General features: G+C 32.3%; 2 protein-coding genes across 2 annotated transcripts; one reads left to right on the forward strand and one right to left on the reverse strand.

The window, feature by feature from the left end:
- Positions 1-2,832: 2,832 nt before the first annotated feature.
- LOC100791645 (glucomannan 4-beta-mannosyltransferase 2) lies at positions 2,833-8,817 on the forward strand. Its single transcript, XM_003539758.5, has 9 exons — positions 2,833-3,602; positions 3,971-4,069; positions 4,276-4,528; positions 6,128-6,238; positions 6,387-6,523; positions 6,690-6,803; positions 6,914-7,113; positions 7,207-7,440; positions 8,152-8,817. Exons 1-9 carry the CDS (start codon positions 3,273-3,275, stop codon positions 8,303-8,305), a joined length of 1,632 nt encoding a protein of 543 aa, XP_003539806.1. The 5' UTR covers positions 2,833-3,272; the 3' UTR covers positions 8,306-8,817.
- Positions 8,818-14,861: 6,044 nt separating this feature from the next.
- HD2A (histone deacetylase HDT1) lies at positions 14,862-18,194 on the reverse strand. The gene is made up of 9 exons (NM_001248955.2): positions 18,097-18,194; positions 17,473-17,755; positions 17,147-17,175; positions 17,003-17,050; positions 16,750-16,922; positions 16,415-16,480; positions 16,201-16,291; positions 15,275-15,398; positions 14,862-15,165 (listed from the first exon to the last, which is right to left on the reverse strand). Exons 1-9 carry the CDS (start codon positions 18,119-18,121, stop codon positions 15,105-15,107), a joined length of 900 nt encoding a protein of 299 aa, NP_001235884.2. The 5' UTR covers positions 18,122-18,194; the 3' UTR covers positions 14,862-15,104.
- Positions 18,195-19,486: the final 1,292 nt, after the last annotated feature.

Genomic DNA, 19,486 nt, shown 5'->3' on the forward strand with positions numbered 1-19,486 from the left:
ATCTATAATTATGTGTTTTCTAAAATGATTTAACAATACATATATATATATATATATATAATAGAAAATAAATTTACACAAAAGACAAATTAATACATATATGTTTTTTAAGATCTAAGATTACAAATGTCATCTCACATGCTATCATGGTTTGGTTTCCGATATTCAATGTTTTCATAAGATTTATACATAAGTGTGTTTGGACTAAGCACTCAAGGTTACAAGCATAATGAAGCCTCACAAACAATGACATTAAGCAAAGATGAGAAAAAAAAAAAAAAACATATACTCAGACTGTCAAAGAGAATACATGTTAGTGTGTCTCAAAATTTAAATTATTTCGATATTGATTAAAAAGATAAATATATAATACTCGGACGTATAGTTTAAAGAGGAAAAATATAATATCTTAGCAATAAAGACTATAAAAGGAAGATAATATTTGTCTACAAAAATAATGTCATTATTATCAGCATAGTATTACAAAAAGATAATTGAATAAATAAAAATATAATGACATCTATATTGTTAAATAAAAAAGTTTGGGGGGCAAGACCCCCCCCCCCCCCGCCCCAATTATGCGTTTACCTTCCTTGATTTCATATTCTTTAAGAAAAGAAAACTAAATATATTTTTTACAAAATAAAAATTTATTCATTTTACAAAAATAAAAAATATATATTTTCAATCCTAATTTTTATTTTTATCTAAAAATACAATAATGAAATAAATTGCTTTTATGAAATATCTTTGATCTTAAATGTAATAAAGGAGGTTTAAATAGTTAATTAATTGTCATTTATAAAAAAAATCCTTTTCTTACCGTGCTTCTCATAAATAAATAAAAATATTTTCATTCCTAATTTTTTAATCTAAAAATAATGAAATAAATTGCATTTATGAAATATCTTTGATCTTAAATGTAATAAAAGAGGTTTAAATAGTGAATTAATTGTCATTTATAAAAAAAATCCTTTTCTTACGGTGCTTCTCATAAATCAAATCAAGGTATATTAGAAATATTTTCAAAAAGTTAATTATGATGCATTGATACTACATATATAAGTAGATGCTATATGGAATGGTCATTTGATATTTTGTTGATCATATACATATAAAGGGGTGTTACATGACACTAAAGGTAATAAACAATGATTTCATATTCTTTTAGAGATAAAAACTAAAGAAAAATTCACAAAAACTATAATTAAAATTTACTCATTTTACAGAAATAAAAATATATCTAATCCTAATTTCTATTTGCATGCAGAAATACAATAATGAAATATATTAATTTTTTTGAAATATTTTTTATTTTAAATGTAATAAAGGAGGTTTAAACATAATTATTTTCTATTTATAAAAATATCCTTTTCTTATTGTGCTTTCCATAAATCAAATCAAGACACATTAAAAATATTATTAAAAGGTAATAATGATACTACATACATAAGTGAATGTTACTTGTCATGAGGTAGAGTTACATTATATGAAGGGCCGAATAGAAAATATATTTACATATACAAAAAATAAATATTTTAAAAAGAAACAATATTAAAAATATTAACAATCAGTTTTACATATTAGAAAAAAAATGTCCACAAATATATAACAAAAACTAGTACATGCATTAACTATATTTTTTATTTTTTTACGAAAAAAATTCCTATTAATTATATTCTAAAAATATTCTAACTCAAAGAGAATTATGCTACTTACTAGATTATCTTTTACAACAATATTAGCCAACAAATATCCGACAGGAATTTGCTTTCAAATTGTTAGAAAGTAAGGGAAGAATTTTGTATCATGATAATATACATTGTTGTATCTTTCACTATTAAAAAGAAAAATTAATAATAATATTTTTCTAGAAAAAAGTAATTATTTCCACAGTTAATACTATAAGAAAGAAAATAATATATTTTTTCTAAAGTGAGAAAAAATGGTATTATCTCCAAATAAGCACTACAAAAAGAAAAGAAAATAAAATATTTTATCAAAAATCAAAAAATGAAATAACACTTCAATGTTATTATTTTTATGCTCAGACCAATGACTTTTCATAAAATAATATTTTTATCCGTCTTGGTTATGTGATCTTTTAATATATACATAAGAAAAATAAGAAGTGTAATATGACATTAAAAAAGAAAAAAAACAGTAATTCCATATATTTGAATTTTAAAGAACTAGTTAAAAAAGTTGCAAATACCAAAATCAAAATTTACTCATTTTTCATGAACAAAAATATATTTAATCTTAATTATTATTTAGGTCTCAAATACAGTAATTAAATAAATTAATTTTATGAAATATATTTGATCTTATATTTAATAAAGCAGGCTTAAACAGCTAAATAATTGTTACTTATCTAAAAGAAACTTTGTTTTCTTTTGGTGATTTCCATAGATGAAAGCAAATTAAAAGGTAACTATCAATTTTGAACATTCTGCTTAAATGGTTTTTTTTATCCGTATTCTCTTAAATGGCTTAATTCAGAAGATCTTTTTCTACTACAAATCCAAAAATGCTCTTAAAACCGATTTGGTGTGTTTAGAAAAAAAACTAACTGATGCCTTTGGAAACCGAAGCAATTAAAGACAGATAAAACACTAGTTAAACGCCAAACCTACCTTTAGTTTCAGATTACTTTTGGTAAGGTAAACAACATTTCCTAGTAAACAAATGACACTGTTGAGTAACTGTAAATATGGTGAGATGAGAACCCAAAAAAATAAAAAATAAAAAATCAATGAAAATAATAATATAACAAAAACGTGATAGCAGGAAAATCTATCAGCAAAACATGACTATAAAGGGACCCCTTTATCTCTGCATCTATTGCCCCTCTCACACCCTCTCTCTCTCTCTTTCTTTAACTCTCTTACTCTCTCTGTCTAGAATGCCTCTATTCTCCTCTGTCGGTCACACAGCGATAGAAAGATAATAGAGAATAGAAAGCATTCATAGGCGCCAATAGCGTGTGTGTGTGTGTGTGAGAGAGAGAGAGAGAGAGAGTACACAAAGCAGAGAGACAAGTTTGTGTTTTTCTACTTTTCCATTTTTTGGGGGAGAGAGATCTGATTCTTCACCATAAGTGTCATTGCTTTGCCTTGCTTCTCACTCAGCAAAGTTAAAACAAGAAGGGCATTGCATTTTTATTGCCATTTCAATCCCATACAAAAAGCAACCCCAATTCACTTATTCACCCCATTGTCCTAAAACTTCACTCTTTTCTCTGCTAAGAGAAAAGAAAATAAAAAACCAAAATGGTTGAATCTCAGCCCAAGTTCTTCATCCCCGACTCGATCAATGGAGTGAATTTCGACGTGGCGGCGCAGATTAAGATGGTGTGGGAAGTGATCAAGGCGCCATTGATCGTGCCACTGCTGAACCTCGCAGTGTACATTTCCCTAGCGATGGCACTCATGCTCTTCATGGAGAGGGTGTACATGGGCATTGTCATCATCCTCGTTAAGCTCTTCTGGAAGAAGCCCCACCAGCGCTACAAGTTCGAGCCACTCCAAGACGACGAGGAACTCGGGAACTCTAATTACCCCGTCGTGCTTGTGCAGATTCCAATGTTCAATGAAAAAGAGGTCAGAAATCAGAAAGATTCCCTACTTTTGTCTTTTGTTTGTTTTTTCTTTCAGACATTTTTAACCCAAATCTAAATTTTAAGATGGCATCATAATCCAGTCAATACTTTTGGTCCTGTCAGACTATCCATTGTCGGTAGGATATAGTAAATGTCTGGTTCTGTAAATTTCACGCTTCAGTTTATGTTAAAGATCCAACATTGATTAGTGATATAACCTGAATAATGTGTATAGGTACGGACAATTCTTGAATTTGAGTAAGGCTTAAACTGTTACAATGTTGTGTCTTTCTGGATTTATGCAAGCTTTAGAATTGGTGCTTATGTTATAATGTATTTATTTGAAGATGGTTAATTTTCTGGGTTCAGGTGTACAAGGTGTCGATTGGAGCAGCTTGCAATCTTTCATGGCCTGTGGATCGTCTCGTGATCCAAGTGCTCGATGATTCTACTGACCCTACCATCAAGGTAAGTTTTTCACATTTTTTTTCAGTATAGTTTTGAGCTATTCAATGTGAGATTTTAACGTGTCAATCTTAAAGATTGGAATGTAGTAGCTTTATCTTAGCCTTAGGTGTATAATGAAGTTAATATATGTGGAGTTTGGTGGAGGAATTTATCAATGGAATCTTAAATTTGAGTGCTCTAATAATGAAATTTGAGATTGATTGCAGCAAATGGTGGAGATGGAATGCAATAGATGGGCAAGTAAGGGCATAAACATAGTGTACCAAATCAGAGAAACAAGAGGAGGGTACAAAGCGGGTGCTCTAAAAGAAGGCCTAAAACGTAACTATGTGAAACACTGCGAGTACGTGGCAATTTTCGATGCAGATTTCAGGCCAGAGCCAGATTTTCTCAGACGTTCCATTCCTTTCTTGGTGGGCAACCCCGACATTGCTCTTGTTCAAGCTCGTTGGAGATTTGGTAAATAATTAAACTAACCCATAGGAAAATTTTATTAATTAATAAAAATATAAGATTGATTTAATAATTAAAAATAAATAAAAAGAAAGAAAAGTCACGTATTCGAACTTCCAACTACACTTCTAACAAAGCTTAATAAGTACAGGTACTACTAACTTCACTTCTTGGTTTTTTGACTTTCACTTGATACAATACACCAACTTTATTTTTTCACTCAAATCCAAGTGTCGGTGGCATAACATTTCATTATTTATTTATTTTTCTTTTAATTGGAGAAAAATTATTTGTAGAGTGGACTTTCACTTTCCCCTTGGTCGTGGTTTGACCTGGCTAGCCCACCGGGGGATGAGGTGCACGAAAACAAACCCTTCAATCACGGGTGGGGACCACTAACGAGCCAGTCACCCTCCCTGTGAAGGTTGTCTCCCTCACGATCATGTCACCATTTAGATTAGTAAAATAAAATAAAAAAAGTGTAAAGAAGAAACAAAACAAATAAAATGCACACACCCAAATATAATAATCGTAAGTGGGTTTGTGTCATAACTGTTGATTTGTGCTTCTAAAATTTTGCCAGAACCCATTGTTATTTACTTAGTATTTTAATAAGTAAAGTGATTAAATGAAAAGGGGGAAGTTTTGTCAATTTAAGTGGAATGGATCCACTAGTGGTATCTCGCCACAACTTACAAATTAAACCAAAGCAAGATGGGTTAAGTTAACTCACTCAAAATAAGTTACAAAATAAAAATACTATTAAATGTAACTATTTTTTTTGTGGGGGTTTATAGAGCAACCCGCATTGTCTGACACAATTTACCACTCTAGGGGAGGGGCAGAAGAACTATTTGGGAAAGAACAATAGAACATAGTAGGAGGGGCAAAATTGTCATTTTGAGAATCCATCCAAACTTCAAAGTTCCCAATCCAGCGAACCCACTTCCCACGTGCCTTTGCAGTATTTTTTTTTTTGGGGGGGGTTAGATAAGACACACAAAAAAAAGAAGCTAACAGTGAGGACCATGTGCCTTACTCTTCCTTGCCGACACTTCTCCAATTCCCATTCTCTTGAGCTGTAAACAGTGATCAAATAAAGAATAAACTTAGTTAGGTAGGATTTTTGTATTTATTCATTAATTGAGTTATACTAATGCTGATCATATATTATTCATCGAGAATTAGTTTTTTCCTTAAAAAGAAAATCAAGAATTAGTGTTAGTTTATTTATATGCTCTAATTCCACTCACATTCTTAATTTTAGCAACATTAACTTGCAGAAAAATAAATTAAATTAATGTTGTGTCATGTGCATATGTGGGGCCATAGCTGACTTTTGCTTTATTGTCTCTGTGGTCTGCCACGATAGTAACGGCAAGATGGCCTTGTGCCGTTTGTCCTTTGATTTTGTACTAAGCTTATGAAAAAGTTAATTATTCAGTAACAAAAGAAAATCATATGATCACAAGTCAATTATCTTTTTTCCCCCTTTTTAAGTTCATACAGATTGTTACTAATCATTTTCACCTTTTAATTATGAAGCTAATCATGATATCTACATTGCTAATAAGAGATATCTTTCTTCTTGTTTTTTTGTGACAGTGAATTCTGATGAGTGTTTATTGACAAGAATGCAAGAGATGTCCCTGGATTACCATTTCACAGTAGAGCAAGAAGTTGGATCAGCCACTCACGCTTTCTTCGGTTTCAACGGTAATTCATTTAATTACTTTCAACTATTCCAAAAACATGTAATGTGACACACATATGCTACATGACATGGTGCATAGTCATAGCATTAGTTAGTTGCATAATAATCATTTATTACTAAGAAAGTTGCTGTTTTGGGACCTTAATGCAGGAACTGCTGGCATTTGGAGAATAGCTGCTATCAATGAAGCTGGAGGGTGGAAAGACAGAACAACAGTGGAAGATATGGACCTTGCTGTTCGTGCTAGTCTTAGGGGATGGAAATTTTTGTACCTTGGAGACCTCCAGGTGAATGAATGTTCCATCTACTTACTTATTAGTACTTCCAAAGTCAGCAATTAATGTTCTGCATGCAATTAATGGAGAATATTAATTACATGTGATTATGAATTATCATTTCAATTTTCTTATACTAAGTCATGGTGTTTTTTTTTTCAATGGCAACTTTATATAGGCCAAAAGTGAGCTTCCTAGTACTTTGAGAGCCTTCAGATTCCAGCAGCACAGATGGTCTTGTGGTCCTGCTAATTTGTTCCGCAAAATGGTGATGGAGATTGTGAGGAACAAGGTAAGTACTCATTTCCGTTAAGTACTATATATATTGAAGGGTAAAGGGACAATGATACTTAAGTAATTCCATGTCTGTTCTGATATTTTCTTTTGTTTACATTTCTGCAGAAAGTTAAGTTTTGGAAGAAAGTGTATGTTATATACAGCTTTTTCTTTGTTCGCAAAATCATCGCCCACATGGTCACCTTCTTCTTCTACTGTGTTGTGATTCCCCTTACAATCCTGGTCCCTGAGGTTCATGTTCCAATCTGGGGAGCTGTTTATATTCCTTCTGTCATCACCATTCTCAATTCAGTTGGAACACCAAGGTATGATTAATTTGATCTTGTTTTACACTTTTAACTTGCCATAATAGTTAGTCCATTAATTTTGATCTAAAAAGATGTGTGGAACTTTGGCAGGTCCATTCACCTTCTGTTCTATTGGATCCTCTTTGAGAATGTGATGTCTTTGCACCGTACCAAGGCAACATTTATAGGTCTCTTAGAGTATGGGAGGGCTAATGAATGGGTTGTGACTGAAAAACTTGGTGACTCTGTCAACAATAATAATAAGAATAAATCAGGAGATGCTGCCAAGAAGAATAATGCCATCAAGGCCACCCCCAAAAAGACTCGATCCAAATTTGTTGAAAGGTCAGTTTCTTAATTTATTTATTTTTATTTGTTTCTCGAAAGCAAATAATTGTGTTTGCATTTGGCATTAATTATAATTTCTTGTCTACATCTCGATTGTGAATTTGTGATTGTCAATCATGCACAAACTGGCATTATGGAGATGGGCTCTAGACTGTGTGGCCAATAATTTAATGATTGCAACAAGGAAATAATTTGATAGGTTCCTACTTATTAGTGAGTAATTTTTAGCTATTCTTCATTGTAACAGTTAAGATTCTCTAGTAGGTGAACATTTCTTTGGAATTTTTTTAATTCCATTTCCAAATCAACAGCATGCCACCCTAATCAAAACGTTTCTGTCACATGCACATGAATATGACAGAAGATTTTAGAAAGCCACATGCCCTTGTCAACATTTTAGAAAACCCAACATCAAAATAATTTTAGTATGAACTCAAAACATGTAATCAAAGAGGAGTTATGTCCACTTTTCTACTCCATTATTAACTCACTTTATTAAACATAGGCCACGTTAAAGGAGAAGTCAAATGTACTTACTGTCTTCGCCAAATCACACTTTACATTATTGAGAAGTACCATATGTACTCAAGAGGTCCTAAATTTTCGCATATTAGGCCTCTAATTGCAACAAGTATCCATTTTCTCATCTTTTTTTCTTTTTCTTTTTGTCTAATTATGATTTCTTTTCTTGTTTGAACATGAACACAGACTTAATTTACTGGAGCTGGGATTTGCTGTCTTCCTCTTCGTATGTGGATGCTATGATTATGTTCATGGGAAACACAACTACTTCATCTATCTCTTCCTTCAGACCTTAACATTCTCAATTGTAGGATTTGGCTACGTTGGCACCATCGTGTAAACCTCATTGAGCCAAATTTCTCAAGTTACTTAAGTTTCACCAATGTTGTGTCCATATTTTTCTAGTTTCTCCTAAAAAAAATACATCAAGGGAGGCTGATTTCTTCAAGCAACAAACGCAGTACCAAAATCATCTACAGCTAGTTTAGCTCAAATCATTTTCAATTCGGAAAGAAAAAAGTCCTTTCCAAGATTTCATTGCCATCCATCATCAAGAAGATACAAATCATCACAGACAAAGTGCTGTTATTACTAGAATTGCATTATACAGGCTTAAGTGCAGCTATGAAGAAGTACCCAAAAAAAGTGGTTAAATTAGAGCCTTAGAAATTAAGTAGACAGTGTGATTTTGTTTGCATAGATTGTTTTGTGAGATTTTATAGTTATATATTTCGTGAGTCCTTTTATTTTAGGTTTGCTTAGTCTGAGCCCAATAATGTGGTGGATAAAAATGCGCTTCTAATTCATGTTATTTGTCATTTTTTCACCAAGAAATGAATTTTATTTACCATAGATGCAATAATTTGCTGCTTTCTTTGACATCTTGTCGGTGTGGAGAACTAAAGAGTAAAATAAAGGCATCCTTCAATATTTCACCAATGATTCTTCTCCTTTTTATTGCTAGAAACAGTTTGTTTTAGAAAAAGAGAAGTCACAGCAACATGTAATTTATAATACACTCCTTGAGTTGACATATTTTATTTTATTACTAGTTAAAATTTATTAAAAATTATAAAATCAAGAAAGTGACTTGTTAAATAAAAATTAAAACACACAAAAATGCGTGATTTATAAAAATTTCAATCATAAAGTTTGATCAAAAGAGTGTGTCAGAGAGTATATTGATAACAATTTCTCTTAGAAAAGTAATCATTTATTATTTTTTTAAATGTCTTTTAAGAAACTGTTAAAAACAAGTCGTCACAAAGAATGCGAATATTCCCTACTCTCTAGCTTCTTCCTACCGACACTTCTGGCTATGCTCTACGCCTAAGCTCCAATGCATAATTTATTCACACGCACACCTTAATGCTTGATTTATTTTTATATCTTTTATTTTTTTAAAGCTACAATAAATTTGATTTATTAACCTTCCGACAAAAAAACAAATAATTGCAAAACTTCAGATAGTCCTTACACCCAGTCATTTTTTCATTGGTTCAAAAAAAGGAGGTCCATTGTTTTTCTCCATTCCTTCTTTTCCCTTATTTAATACATGTCATGCTATGAGGGAAAAGTATGGGATGCCATATTGCAGTTTTTGTTCATATCTTTCTTGCTTTATAAAAACAAACATTAGGGATAAGAGATCACATGCAGTAGCGCATGTGCCGTTTGTTGTGTTCTCTAAACCACACTATCAACCATAATTTTTTTTTTCCCATTAGTAAACCTGTGCTTCAACTGACTAATATTCTTAAGCCAGTTGTCTTAATGCAAATGGTTCAATACAATTATAACCTTATCACAATATTGCTTCATCATGTTTCTAAGACAATGATGTTCTTTTCACAGAAAGTAACATTTTGGGTTTCACCAAGGGATTAAAAATGTGCGAAGTAACCTTTTTCGGGAATACTTTTCATACCTGATGCTCAATCATAGTAACCTGTGATGGCAAGAATCATGAATTGTCATTTTGGTTACTTCAGGCCAAAGTGTCATTATCCATTTAACCTTTATCATATTTTAAATTACTGTCTAATTTTGTTGACATAGGGAAAGTTATTAAGTCCTCATATATGGGTGTGTGCATTAATTGAGGCTAATATAATAAGATGGGTGCTATCAATAAAATTCAGTTTCTTAATATCAATGGAAAGGGCAAACATAATTTTTACCATTTAGTTAAAAAGGTATGCCACAATTATTGTCCTCTTTATTTGATGGAAATTATAAACTTTCATTGTAAGATTTTTCTCAAAAGCGTATGCTGGTGATATAAAACAAAGGTCAAAGTAACAACTACATTTTGTTCTTACACGATACTCATGCTGAATTTCTTCTCAAGCTGGCTTTCAACTCTTGTTAGATATGTCACCAATTCCTTCAATTCTGTTGTATTATTTTTCCATTTCAACACTGAATCCGATCTTACACTTTCAATCTCCCACAATGTTTGTCCAATTGCTAAGCACCGCATTATGATCATTTGGACCGTGCGAAAATTTCAACATGATATTACTATATTAGAGCCTAATGCAACTAAAAAAATGTAATTTTGAGACTCGAGATACACAAGCTCAGACAAACCACTGGATAAATGAATCTTTTTATTTCCATTTTTATTGTAAACTTTTCTTTCAAACTCGATTTTTGTTTTTACCAATAATATGTTGAAGGTTGAGCATCCCACTCGTTCTTTAAAGTAATGATAATTCGCTTAAGTACGTTGTTCAAGCTAATCGTAAAATCAAAAGAAATGAATAAATACAAATTTAACATATATAAGAAGGCGGAACAGCGGTTTTAAGAAAGTATAGAAGGAGTAAAAAAAATCAATCTAAAACCTTTTAATATCAGCTAATAGTGCAAAAGTTGAATATAAATGGGATATAGAGTTTGTCTTATATCCCATATTATGACTCTCTCTTATCCTCTTCCCTAGCAACGACCCCACCAAAGGATAATTTTACCAAACCCACAGAATGAATCATGTTCCAATATTTGCCTGCCAAGTTGGTAGAAGAGGAAGAATGTCAAGAAATGACAATTTTTGTCTCAAGTGGCTTTGAAAAGAGTAATGGTACTCATCCATCCTATTTTTGGATACATGGAAGAGAAACTAATTTTAAAAAAATAGAAAGAGAAAATTATAGATATAACATGTGATGTGATGGTAAAGATAAACAAAGATAAAGAAAAAATTTGGGTGAAGACAATAAAAAAAATAAATAAGATGGGTGAATATCATTTTTTTTTAAAATGTGATATTTAATACTCGGCTCTCCTAAAATGAATATATATTTTGAAAAATCGAGTATAATTATAATTATTGATTTAAAATGAGTAAACACTCAACTTGTGATAAAAATTCATGTGCATATAAATTATAAGTTATTAAAATACCACAAAGAATTTTGAAATCTATGGTTATAACTACATTTTTTTTGTTTAATCTACAGATTATATATTCCAAACCAGAAAAAAAAACTAAGTGATTGAATACAAGTTAGTAATGTATGAAAGTTAAGGTTGAATTGTTAAAGTAGTATTCGAGTTTGATCATTGATGGAAATAATTATTCGTTAGATTATACTTATCTTTTGGTCAGATTTTGGATTAGTCAACAAAATTTCCCTTCATGAACTTGAGGGTGAAAAAAAATATTATTAAGGATGACAATTTTTTTTCTACTAAAATTGAAGGCAATTGTATTCTTAAAGTTAGAACTCTAAATCACTAATTTAGTTAACAAAATCTTATATCACAATACATTTAGTGTTTCCTTTATCCTAAAAAATGCATTCTTTTTTTAAACTAAATCTCTAAGAGAATCTGATATAACAAACTAGTCATTTATTTACTTTCTGAGTCCAAACTAATGCTTTGGGTTCCTTAGTGACTCATTGGCATTATATATGAGTATCAACCCACGATTTCTAGGCTTGAACCTAACATTCTTTAATTGAAAAAATTCTTGAGACATAGAGATCATTAAAGTGATTTTTGTCTCTTCCAACAAAGTATTTTTCATATGCATGATCAGGGATCAAACCCCTGACAGATGCTTAAGGAACTTCAGCCATCATAAGGGGTTGTTATTGACTCCAACCACATTACTTTTGGCCCCTACCAACATTCTCAAATTCCAAAGATACCTTTACCCACAATGCACGACAAAAACACATTTTCACTACATTAGTGGGTGTAATAAACATTGTACAACGAGATCACAATTTCGTTGGATAATGTATAACAGAATCGTGATTTCATTATACTCTTTTTCACACCCCACTAGTTAAGCAAAAGTATGTTTCTGTTGTGTAGTTGAGTGTGTGAAAAAAGTATACAACCAAACCACGTTTCTATTTTGTTAGTGGGGGTCATTTAAAAAAGTACAATAAAAATGTGATTTTGTTGTATATTTTTTTTCTATAAAAAAAATAACAGAAATATGACTCTGCTACATAAATAGTTACATAACATAATGACAATTTTATTGTGTAACAATTTCTATAATACAACAAAATCATAATTTCATTGTAAGACGAATTTGCAACACAATAAAATTATAATTCTGTTATGTAACAATTTATGTAACACAATGGAATTTATGATAGGAGAAAAAACAATTTTGAAGGGACCAATAACAATTCCCATACTATGCAAGTACAATGACGTGGCCCAAATCAAACTAATCAAATTTGGGCCATCATGAGGTTTCTCGCTCTAAAATTTTCTCGGCCCAGTTGTCAGTTGTCGAAAACAAAAAAGAAAATAAAATAGTGTTAGCTGTGTGGGGTTCGAACCGACGCTCACATATGTGCAGAAGATCCTAAGTTTTCCCCCTTAATCTCTCGGGCAAACCAGCTACTTGTGATGTTGGAAAGATTTCTAAATTTTTTTATTTGTCCAATTTTCTATCAAGACAAGAGTTATTTGAACATTTGTTTTACAAACAATTTTCAACGTTCTAAACCTTCTGCTTAAATAAAAAAAAAAACATTCTAAATCTTCATCATATAACCATATGCTATTTATTTTAAAAGTTATATATTTTTAACTTCGTACCAATAATCTCCAAGTTTTTTTATCATGTTCCTCAGTGCATTGCTCAACTGATTATTAATGAAATTCCGAATTTACTTTTGTCAAAAGTTTTATATTTAATCAGCCATTAATTAGAATGTTATCATTTTCTCGTAACCTCTATTTCTTACATTTTTTTTTTGCTTCGGTAACCTCTATTTCTTACATGTTTCTTACATCTATTTTTTTTATATTTATTTTCGTTTTCTTGTTACATTTTTTATGGTATATATTTTCACTCTCTTTTTCTCATCTTTCACTATGATTGAATGATTTTAATAAATTTTATTAGATCATAAATAGATTAGTAGATTATTTTTAATCCACCCATTTCAGTCCTAACTCCTAAGTATTAACCATTCCTTCCATGCACATTATTTTTCCCTTTTGTGCAGAGCTCTAACTATTCCTCCGTTGCATATTTATTTTTGCCTGTGTTATTCCTATCGATTTGTTCACACGTGAATAATGTTGCTGATGCCAACGTGAAGGTAAAGAAGAGGCCTTCTTTTGTTGGCATATGCATCCCTTGGCCTTCCTTTTATATTGTTGAATAATAAAAAGTAGCGTTTCAAACTAAGGGAGAAAATATGTCAGCTTAACAATTTTAATATCAATAGTTGTTTGATTTTAGAGATTCCATTCTTCTACTTGGTATTTATTTCAAAATTTCTCACCAGTTCAAGAAACTTGTAATGAAGAAAATGCATGCGATAAATTAGTTTGTAACAGCAAACAAAGCAGCTTCTTCTAATCTCAGTCATGTACATTGTCAGCTCGTTATCTTGAAATTTAGTGCATCATTTATTTCTTCATACAAAACAGAAATGACTGATAATTAAGTGGTTTTTTTTTACTCATAATGCTCAAGGCTGTACCATCTGAAGGGTAAAATTTATACTTCCAAAGCCATATCTGATCATCGAGAATTCAACAAAATATTTTGTTTAAAAGTCTCTTGTTTTAGTGCTTGCATTTGCAGATTTCGGGACTAGAGGTTTGTGCTCCGTTAGGAGGTATATATGGTGAAAAAAGGAAACGTGTTACAACAGGTAAAATTAACCCAATTTTCTTGAAGTGTAAATCACCTGAAAATTGATTATATTTACTTATGAAGCGCATTTCATTGTCTACCACACCTTCAAGGATCCTAAAGTCTCCATGACTTTTATGGAAGTGGGTGTTTAGGTATTCCTCTGCTACAATGTCATTGAAGGGTAAAATTTAGAAGATAGATGCAAACATGAAACTGCTTTGTTTCAGTTCTTCAAATAATCAGCCACTAAAAATAGCATCACGGAGAAAATAGCTCTAAATCTCTGGAAAGAGATCAAGTTTTCATCACGGAGAAAATAGCTCTAAATCTCTGGAAAGAGATCAAGTTTTCAAGATATGGACGTCTCTATCAACGGACTAAAATGTCAAAAAAAAAAAAAAAGAAGAGTAAAATGAAATAAACTTAATATCCAGAAAAGTTCTTCAACATTTCAGTAGCTTTACACATTAACATTCAAGGGGGAATGTTAAAGAATATTCGAAGAGATATCGATAGATTTCAATTACAGTGCAGGTGAGAATAGAAGACTATAATTTTTAAAAATATTAAAAATCAAGGCAACTTTTAACATGACAATATAATTGAAAGTATCTATTTATTTAGCTTATCGGAAAAAATATATAACAACGATTACGTAAAAGTGTGGCACATACTTTAATTTATTTATTTTTGAAAAATACTATAACACAATTTTCCTTTTAGAGTCATACTTACCATTTACTCGTAGCAATAGACAACATCATCGGCCAGATTTGAAAGAGTTGTAATGCCGCAATAGACAAAGCAAAGCACCAAACATCAACACAATTTTCTAAGCATTGAATGATTAACAAGATATAAATGCAGCAGTTCCAATATATAGGGACTCATAAACATCAAAACAAAATTTCAAAGCTTCGTTTACTAGCCTAAGAGTGAGGATAAAATTTCCAACGTTCTGAACCTACTCACTGTAATACAGGGGAAAATTACTACATGGCAGCATCACTATTCACTGACCACCATGCTTAGCCTTCTTATGTTGTTGCAGACCAGCTTCGTTGGTGAAAGACCTAGTAAAACCATAAAATAGTTTATCATAAGTCTGTGTAACTTAATAAAACTATTCTTTAAGGTTTGCTTAAATCACTTTTGCTACTGTTTGCAAAAATATAATCATACTTTTTACAACTTGCACAAGATAGTTGTCCAGCAGAATTGGGAGTCTGGCCTTTTGTACTGTTGGGAGTTTTCCCACCCTTTTTCGAAGGATGAGGAGTAGCTACATGTACACTTTTCTTACCATCTACAAACAAATTTTAATCAAAATATTACCACTGCACAATTGAAAGATAAACATAAAAATGCATTAAACAAAAACAATTAATATGCATTTACAAGTGTCACTCAAACACACAGCATGACAAGTAAAGAGTAAAATGTATAATTTGTTGGGGAATTCGGGAGAGTAAACACTGGGGAGATTTACACTAATGAATCATGAGCAATCACATAAGAGAATTTGACACCACACTTTAACCCAAAATTTTAAAGCTCAGATTTATGGATCTTTTTCTCACTTATATGATACTCAACTTTTTCACTTTTGCCCAATGTGGGACTTCATCTCATACTTGTAATCCAACCATCTCCCCCTCAAGTGTGAGTCTCTTCCACATGATAGTCTCTCCCTCGAGCGGGAGTAATGCCGCCAGGAAGACTTTCGATACAAGGGATCCCCAAGACCAAGATCCATTGCTATCATTTTACTCGTCTGAACCAGTTACCAGTCGAACCATCGACTCTAATACCAGTTGTTGGGGTATTCGAGGGGAGTAAACATCGGGAAGATTTACACCAATGAGCACCACACTTTAACCCAAAACCTTAAGGCTCGGGTTTATGAGTCTTCTCCTCACTTTTATGGTGCTCAACTTTTTCACTTTTGTCCGATGTGAAACTTCACCTCACACTTGTAACCCAACATAATTTGTTATGCCTAATACAAACTCAATTCAAATACATTCAGTAACACCCTAGTCTATGAACAAGGAAAAACTTGGGAAGACTGACATGAATAAAAATAAATATATGAACGATACACTCACCAGTCTTTTCAGGAGTAGCAGTTTTAGCTTTCTTGGCAGAAATAGGAGTTTTTGCTGCAGATTCATTGGGTCTCTTCTTGCCCTGATCCACCTTCACAAAATAAAGTTGCATATAAGAGCTGGTGAAGTTTGCTCACCACTCATCAATCATAATTGAAGACATTACCTATGTGACCAAACATAACAATACATAATACCACCGCAATTTCATTACCTTCTTAGCAGGGGTCTCTTCATCATCTCCATCACTCTCCTCTTCACTATTGCTATCATCATCCATCTACAGTGATCAATGATGGAAAATTACCTCAACAGAAACCTCACACCAGCAAGAAAAATCAAGGGATTCTTTGCATAAAAGACAAAAGCAATGTTTTTACTTAAACCAAGAACACACTTGCATAAACATTAAAGTGCTACAAAGAAATATTTTGAAGTATCTTATTTTCTTATATTGTGCACATTAGTTTACAGAAAATGCATCTTGACATCTCACATATAGAGCAGATTATATAAAACTGTAATTTAAACCGTGAGTGACTAAAATACCTCATCGGAACTTCCAGATTCATCTTCACCAGCAAGATCATCATCCGATTCATCATCGGAATCATCATCCTCGTCTTTCTTAGGATCAGCAGCTTTTGCTGGTGCACCAATCTTGGGAATAGATTTAGAAGGTTTGGTAACCTTCGCACCTTCAGCTTTTAATTCAGGTTTTCCTGAAAAAATATAATTATTAGTTATCTGCATGTAACATGCACATCTAACAATGTCTTTCACATCATGCGGAAGCGTCTACCATTATCTTGTCCCTCCAATGCAAGTTCCTCGTCCTCTTCACTACTATCTGTCAAAATCATAGATAATAAAACATCCTTTGAGTAACCAAATCAAGTCAATCAACTAAAAAAATAGTAAGTTCAAAAGAAACATTGATCCTCACCAGAAAAGTCAGAAGCATTGTCATTGCCACTAGTGCCACAGTAACACACCAGGTTAAGGAAAAATGAAAGACGAAGAAGATGTTTGAATGAGGCTTAGTAAAAATCCTTATGTCAGTCAAAGTTATGCATATACAACCTATAAACAAAAATTGTAGTTGCATCACAGTTTCATCGCAATATAGACTATGTTGCCACAAATGCAACCGCAACCGCAACCACAGTGTTAAAAAAACCTTGACATTACGACCATACACATAACATTACATCTCTAAAAAAAAGTAAACCGATATATACTAACAATTCAAGAACGTAATATCAAGGATACGTTAGAACTTTGTATCCACAGAAAAAGACACTGGCACTTTTTGAAGTGTGGGAAAGCTCAGAATCGGAGTCCAGAACCAAATCCAATGATAGGTGAGGGATGCCATCCCTAGAAAGGGTTCCCAAAACAATCTTCTGTTCACCAACTTTCAAGTACAGAACCACAGGTTCATTAGGTTTGTCCTTTTTCGCCTCTCCGAGCGCAACCTGAGAAATGTGTATGTATGAATCCACAGGATCCATTGGGTCAACCGTCACAGTCTGCCCAACCTTAACCTCAACACCTAAATTTCAAACCAACACAAAACATTACAATAAAAAAAAAAAAAATCACTATAAGGAAACGAAATTTCAATCGGACATTAAAAGAATAGTACAGAATTGAAACACACGGACACATAATCATGTATTAACAACCTTCATTTACGTAATAATTTTGCAAAATTGAAATAATAGAGTAACGAATGTTATAGAAGTGTAAGGCTAGAACGTAAGATTTCGCGATATGAGTGTTCACTAGTGAGGCGATGACGATACGAAGTGTAGAGAAATCGATCGGATTTGAAGAAAATAGAAAGGAAATGATGGATACGAAGGGAAAGGAAGAGAGAAAACAAGAAGTTACCCCAAAACTCCATTGGTGCATCCATTTGAGAGGAACGGCGCAGAGAGGGAAAGTTTGAGTGAGAAGAAGAGAATGTTGGAATGCGATGAATAAATTGGGATTTAAGGGTTTAAGAAATGTATATATATATTGCTCGCTGCACCTCATTAGGGTTTTTTTGAGTTCCCCTCCCCCGCTTCTTTTTTTTTCTAGGAAATAAAATAATACTTGTTTTTCTTTATTTATTTATTCTTGGTTACGTGAGAGAAACAAAAGAAGGGGAAAAAAAACAAGGAAAGAAAACATGAACACTAGACTCTCCAAAAAAATCATGCGAATTGCATCAGCATGCAAAAGGGCAATCAAGTCATCTGGAGGAACATGCAACACTTGATCCTGAAAATCTGAAAGCGCTCCTTCCATAGCCAACGCGTCCGCACATTTACCCACATGATAATCCCCACAATCTGCCTTTCCTCCTACCTTGAGAATACACATAGTTCACAATTTGATCATCTAAAGCAAGCAAAAAATCTCTATCCACTCCCTGCAGAAGCAATAAATTTTGTGCATGAACACATTTAAACAAAAAATGGATAATATTTTTACTCCTATAAAGTCTTATGACAAATTTGTCAAAAAAAAATTGAATTGATGCTCACACCTTCAACTCATATGAAAATTGATGCTGACACCTTCAACCAAACACAATGAGATATCCCTAATACTATGAGAATATTAGTATAAAGCTCCTCTAACTTCCAACCCCGCTCAAACCACATATCCTTCACTTGAATCCCTACATCATGAATGTCGATCCAAGCTACCTCCAATGCTATAGGTGTTCGATTCACCCAGATATCATTCCAGAAATCCAGCATCCAATTCCCCAATTTCACTTCAAAACCGTTGTGAAGGTACTCCAACTCCTTCCAAATTGAATATATTCCAAGTAATGAACCCTTTCCTACCCTTAGCCATAAACAAAGGGATTAATGAAAATAAATTATTTAAAAGGTAATTATTATATTAAGAACATAATAATATTGATGTTAAGAAAATATTTAAGCATATTAAGAAGAAAAAAAATTGAATCAACCAAGAAAATATAAAAATATAATAACAGAAAAAATAAAAAGCATAAGTAGTACCCATTACAAATTATAAGATCCCAATAGCTAACTCAAGACCACCCAAAACAAGCTATGCATACCATTGGTTATAAAAATTTGAATAACATAACACCCAAATAGGACAAAGACTAGAAAATGACCATGTTATCCTTCACAATCACAAAAGAGGTTGAGCCCGATATTCATAATAAGAAACAGTGAAGCCCAAGATCTTCTACAACCAAAATAAAGAGAAACGACGCTAAAGGATTGCCTTGGACCCCTCTCACCTTTGAACT

Source organism: Glycine max, chromosome 12, assembly GCF_000004515.6.
Source record: "Glycine max cultivar Williams 82 chromosome 12, Glycine_max_v4.0, whole genome shotgun sequence".
NCBI classification, from domain to species: domain Eukaryota; kingdom Viridiplantae; phylum Streptophyta; class Magnoliopsida; order Fabales; family Fabaceae; genus Glycine; species Glycine max.

What these genes read in the sequence shown, in the direction of transcription:
- LOC100791645 (XM_003539758.5), top strand. Translation starts at nt 3,273, where the DNA reads ATGGTTGAATCTCAGCCCAAGTTCTTCATCCCCGACTCGATCAATGGA. An exon ending in CAATGTTCAATGAAAAAGAG is followed by an intron (nt 3,603 to 3,970) that starts GTCAGAAATCAG and finishes TTCTGGGTTCAG; the next exon opens with GTGTACAAGGTGTCGATTGG. An exon ending in AATTCAGTTGGAACACCAAG is followed by an intron (nt 7,114 to 7,206) that starts GTATGATTAATT and finishes GAACTTTGGCAG; the next exon opens with GTCCATTCACCTTCTGTTCT.
- HD2A (NM_001248955.2), bottom strand. Translation starts at nt 18,121, where the DNA reads ATGGATGCACCAATGGAGTTTTGGG. An exon ending in TGTGGATACAAAGTTCTAAC is followed by an intron (nt 17,176 to 17,472) that starts GTATCCTTGATA and finishes CTGTGGCACTAG; the next exon opens with TGGCAATGACAATGCTTCTG. An exon ending in TCTTGTGCAAGTTGTAAAAA is followed by an intron (nt 15,166 to 15,274) that starts GTATGATTATAT and finishes TGGTTTTACTAG; the next exon opens with GTCTTTCACCAACGAAGCTG.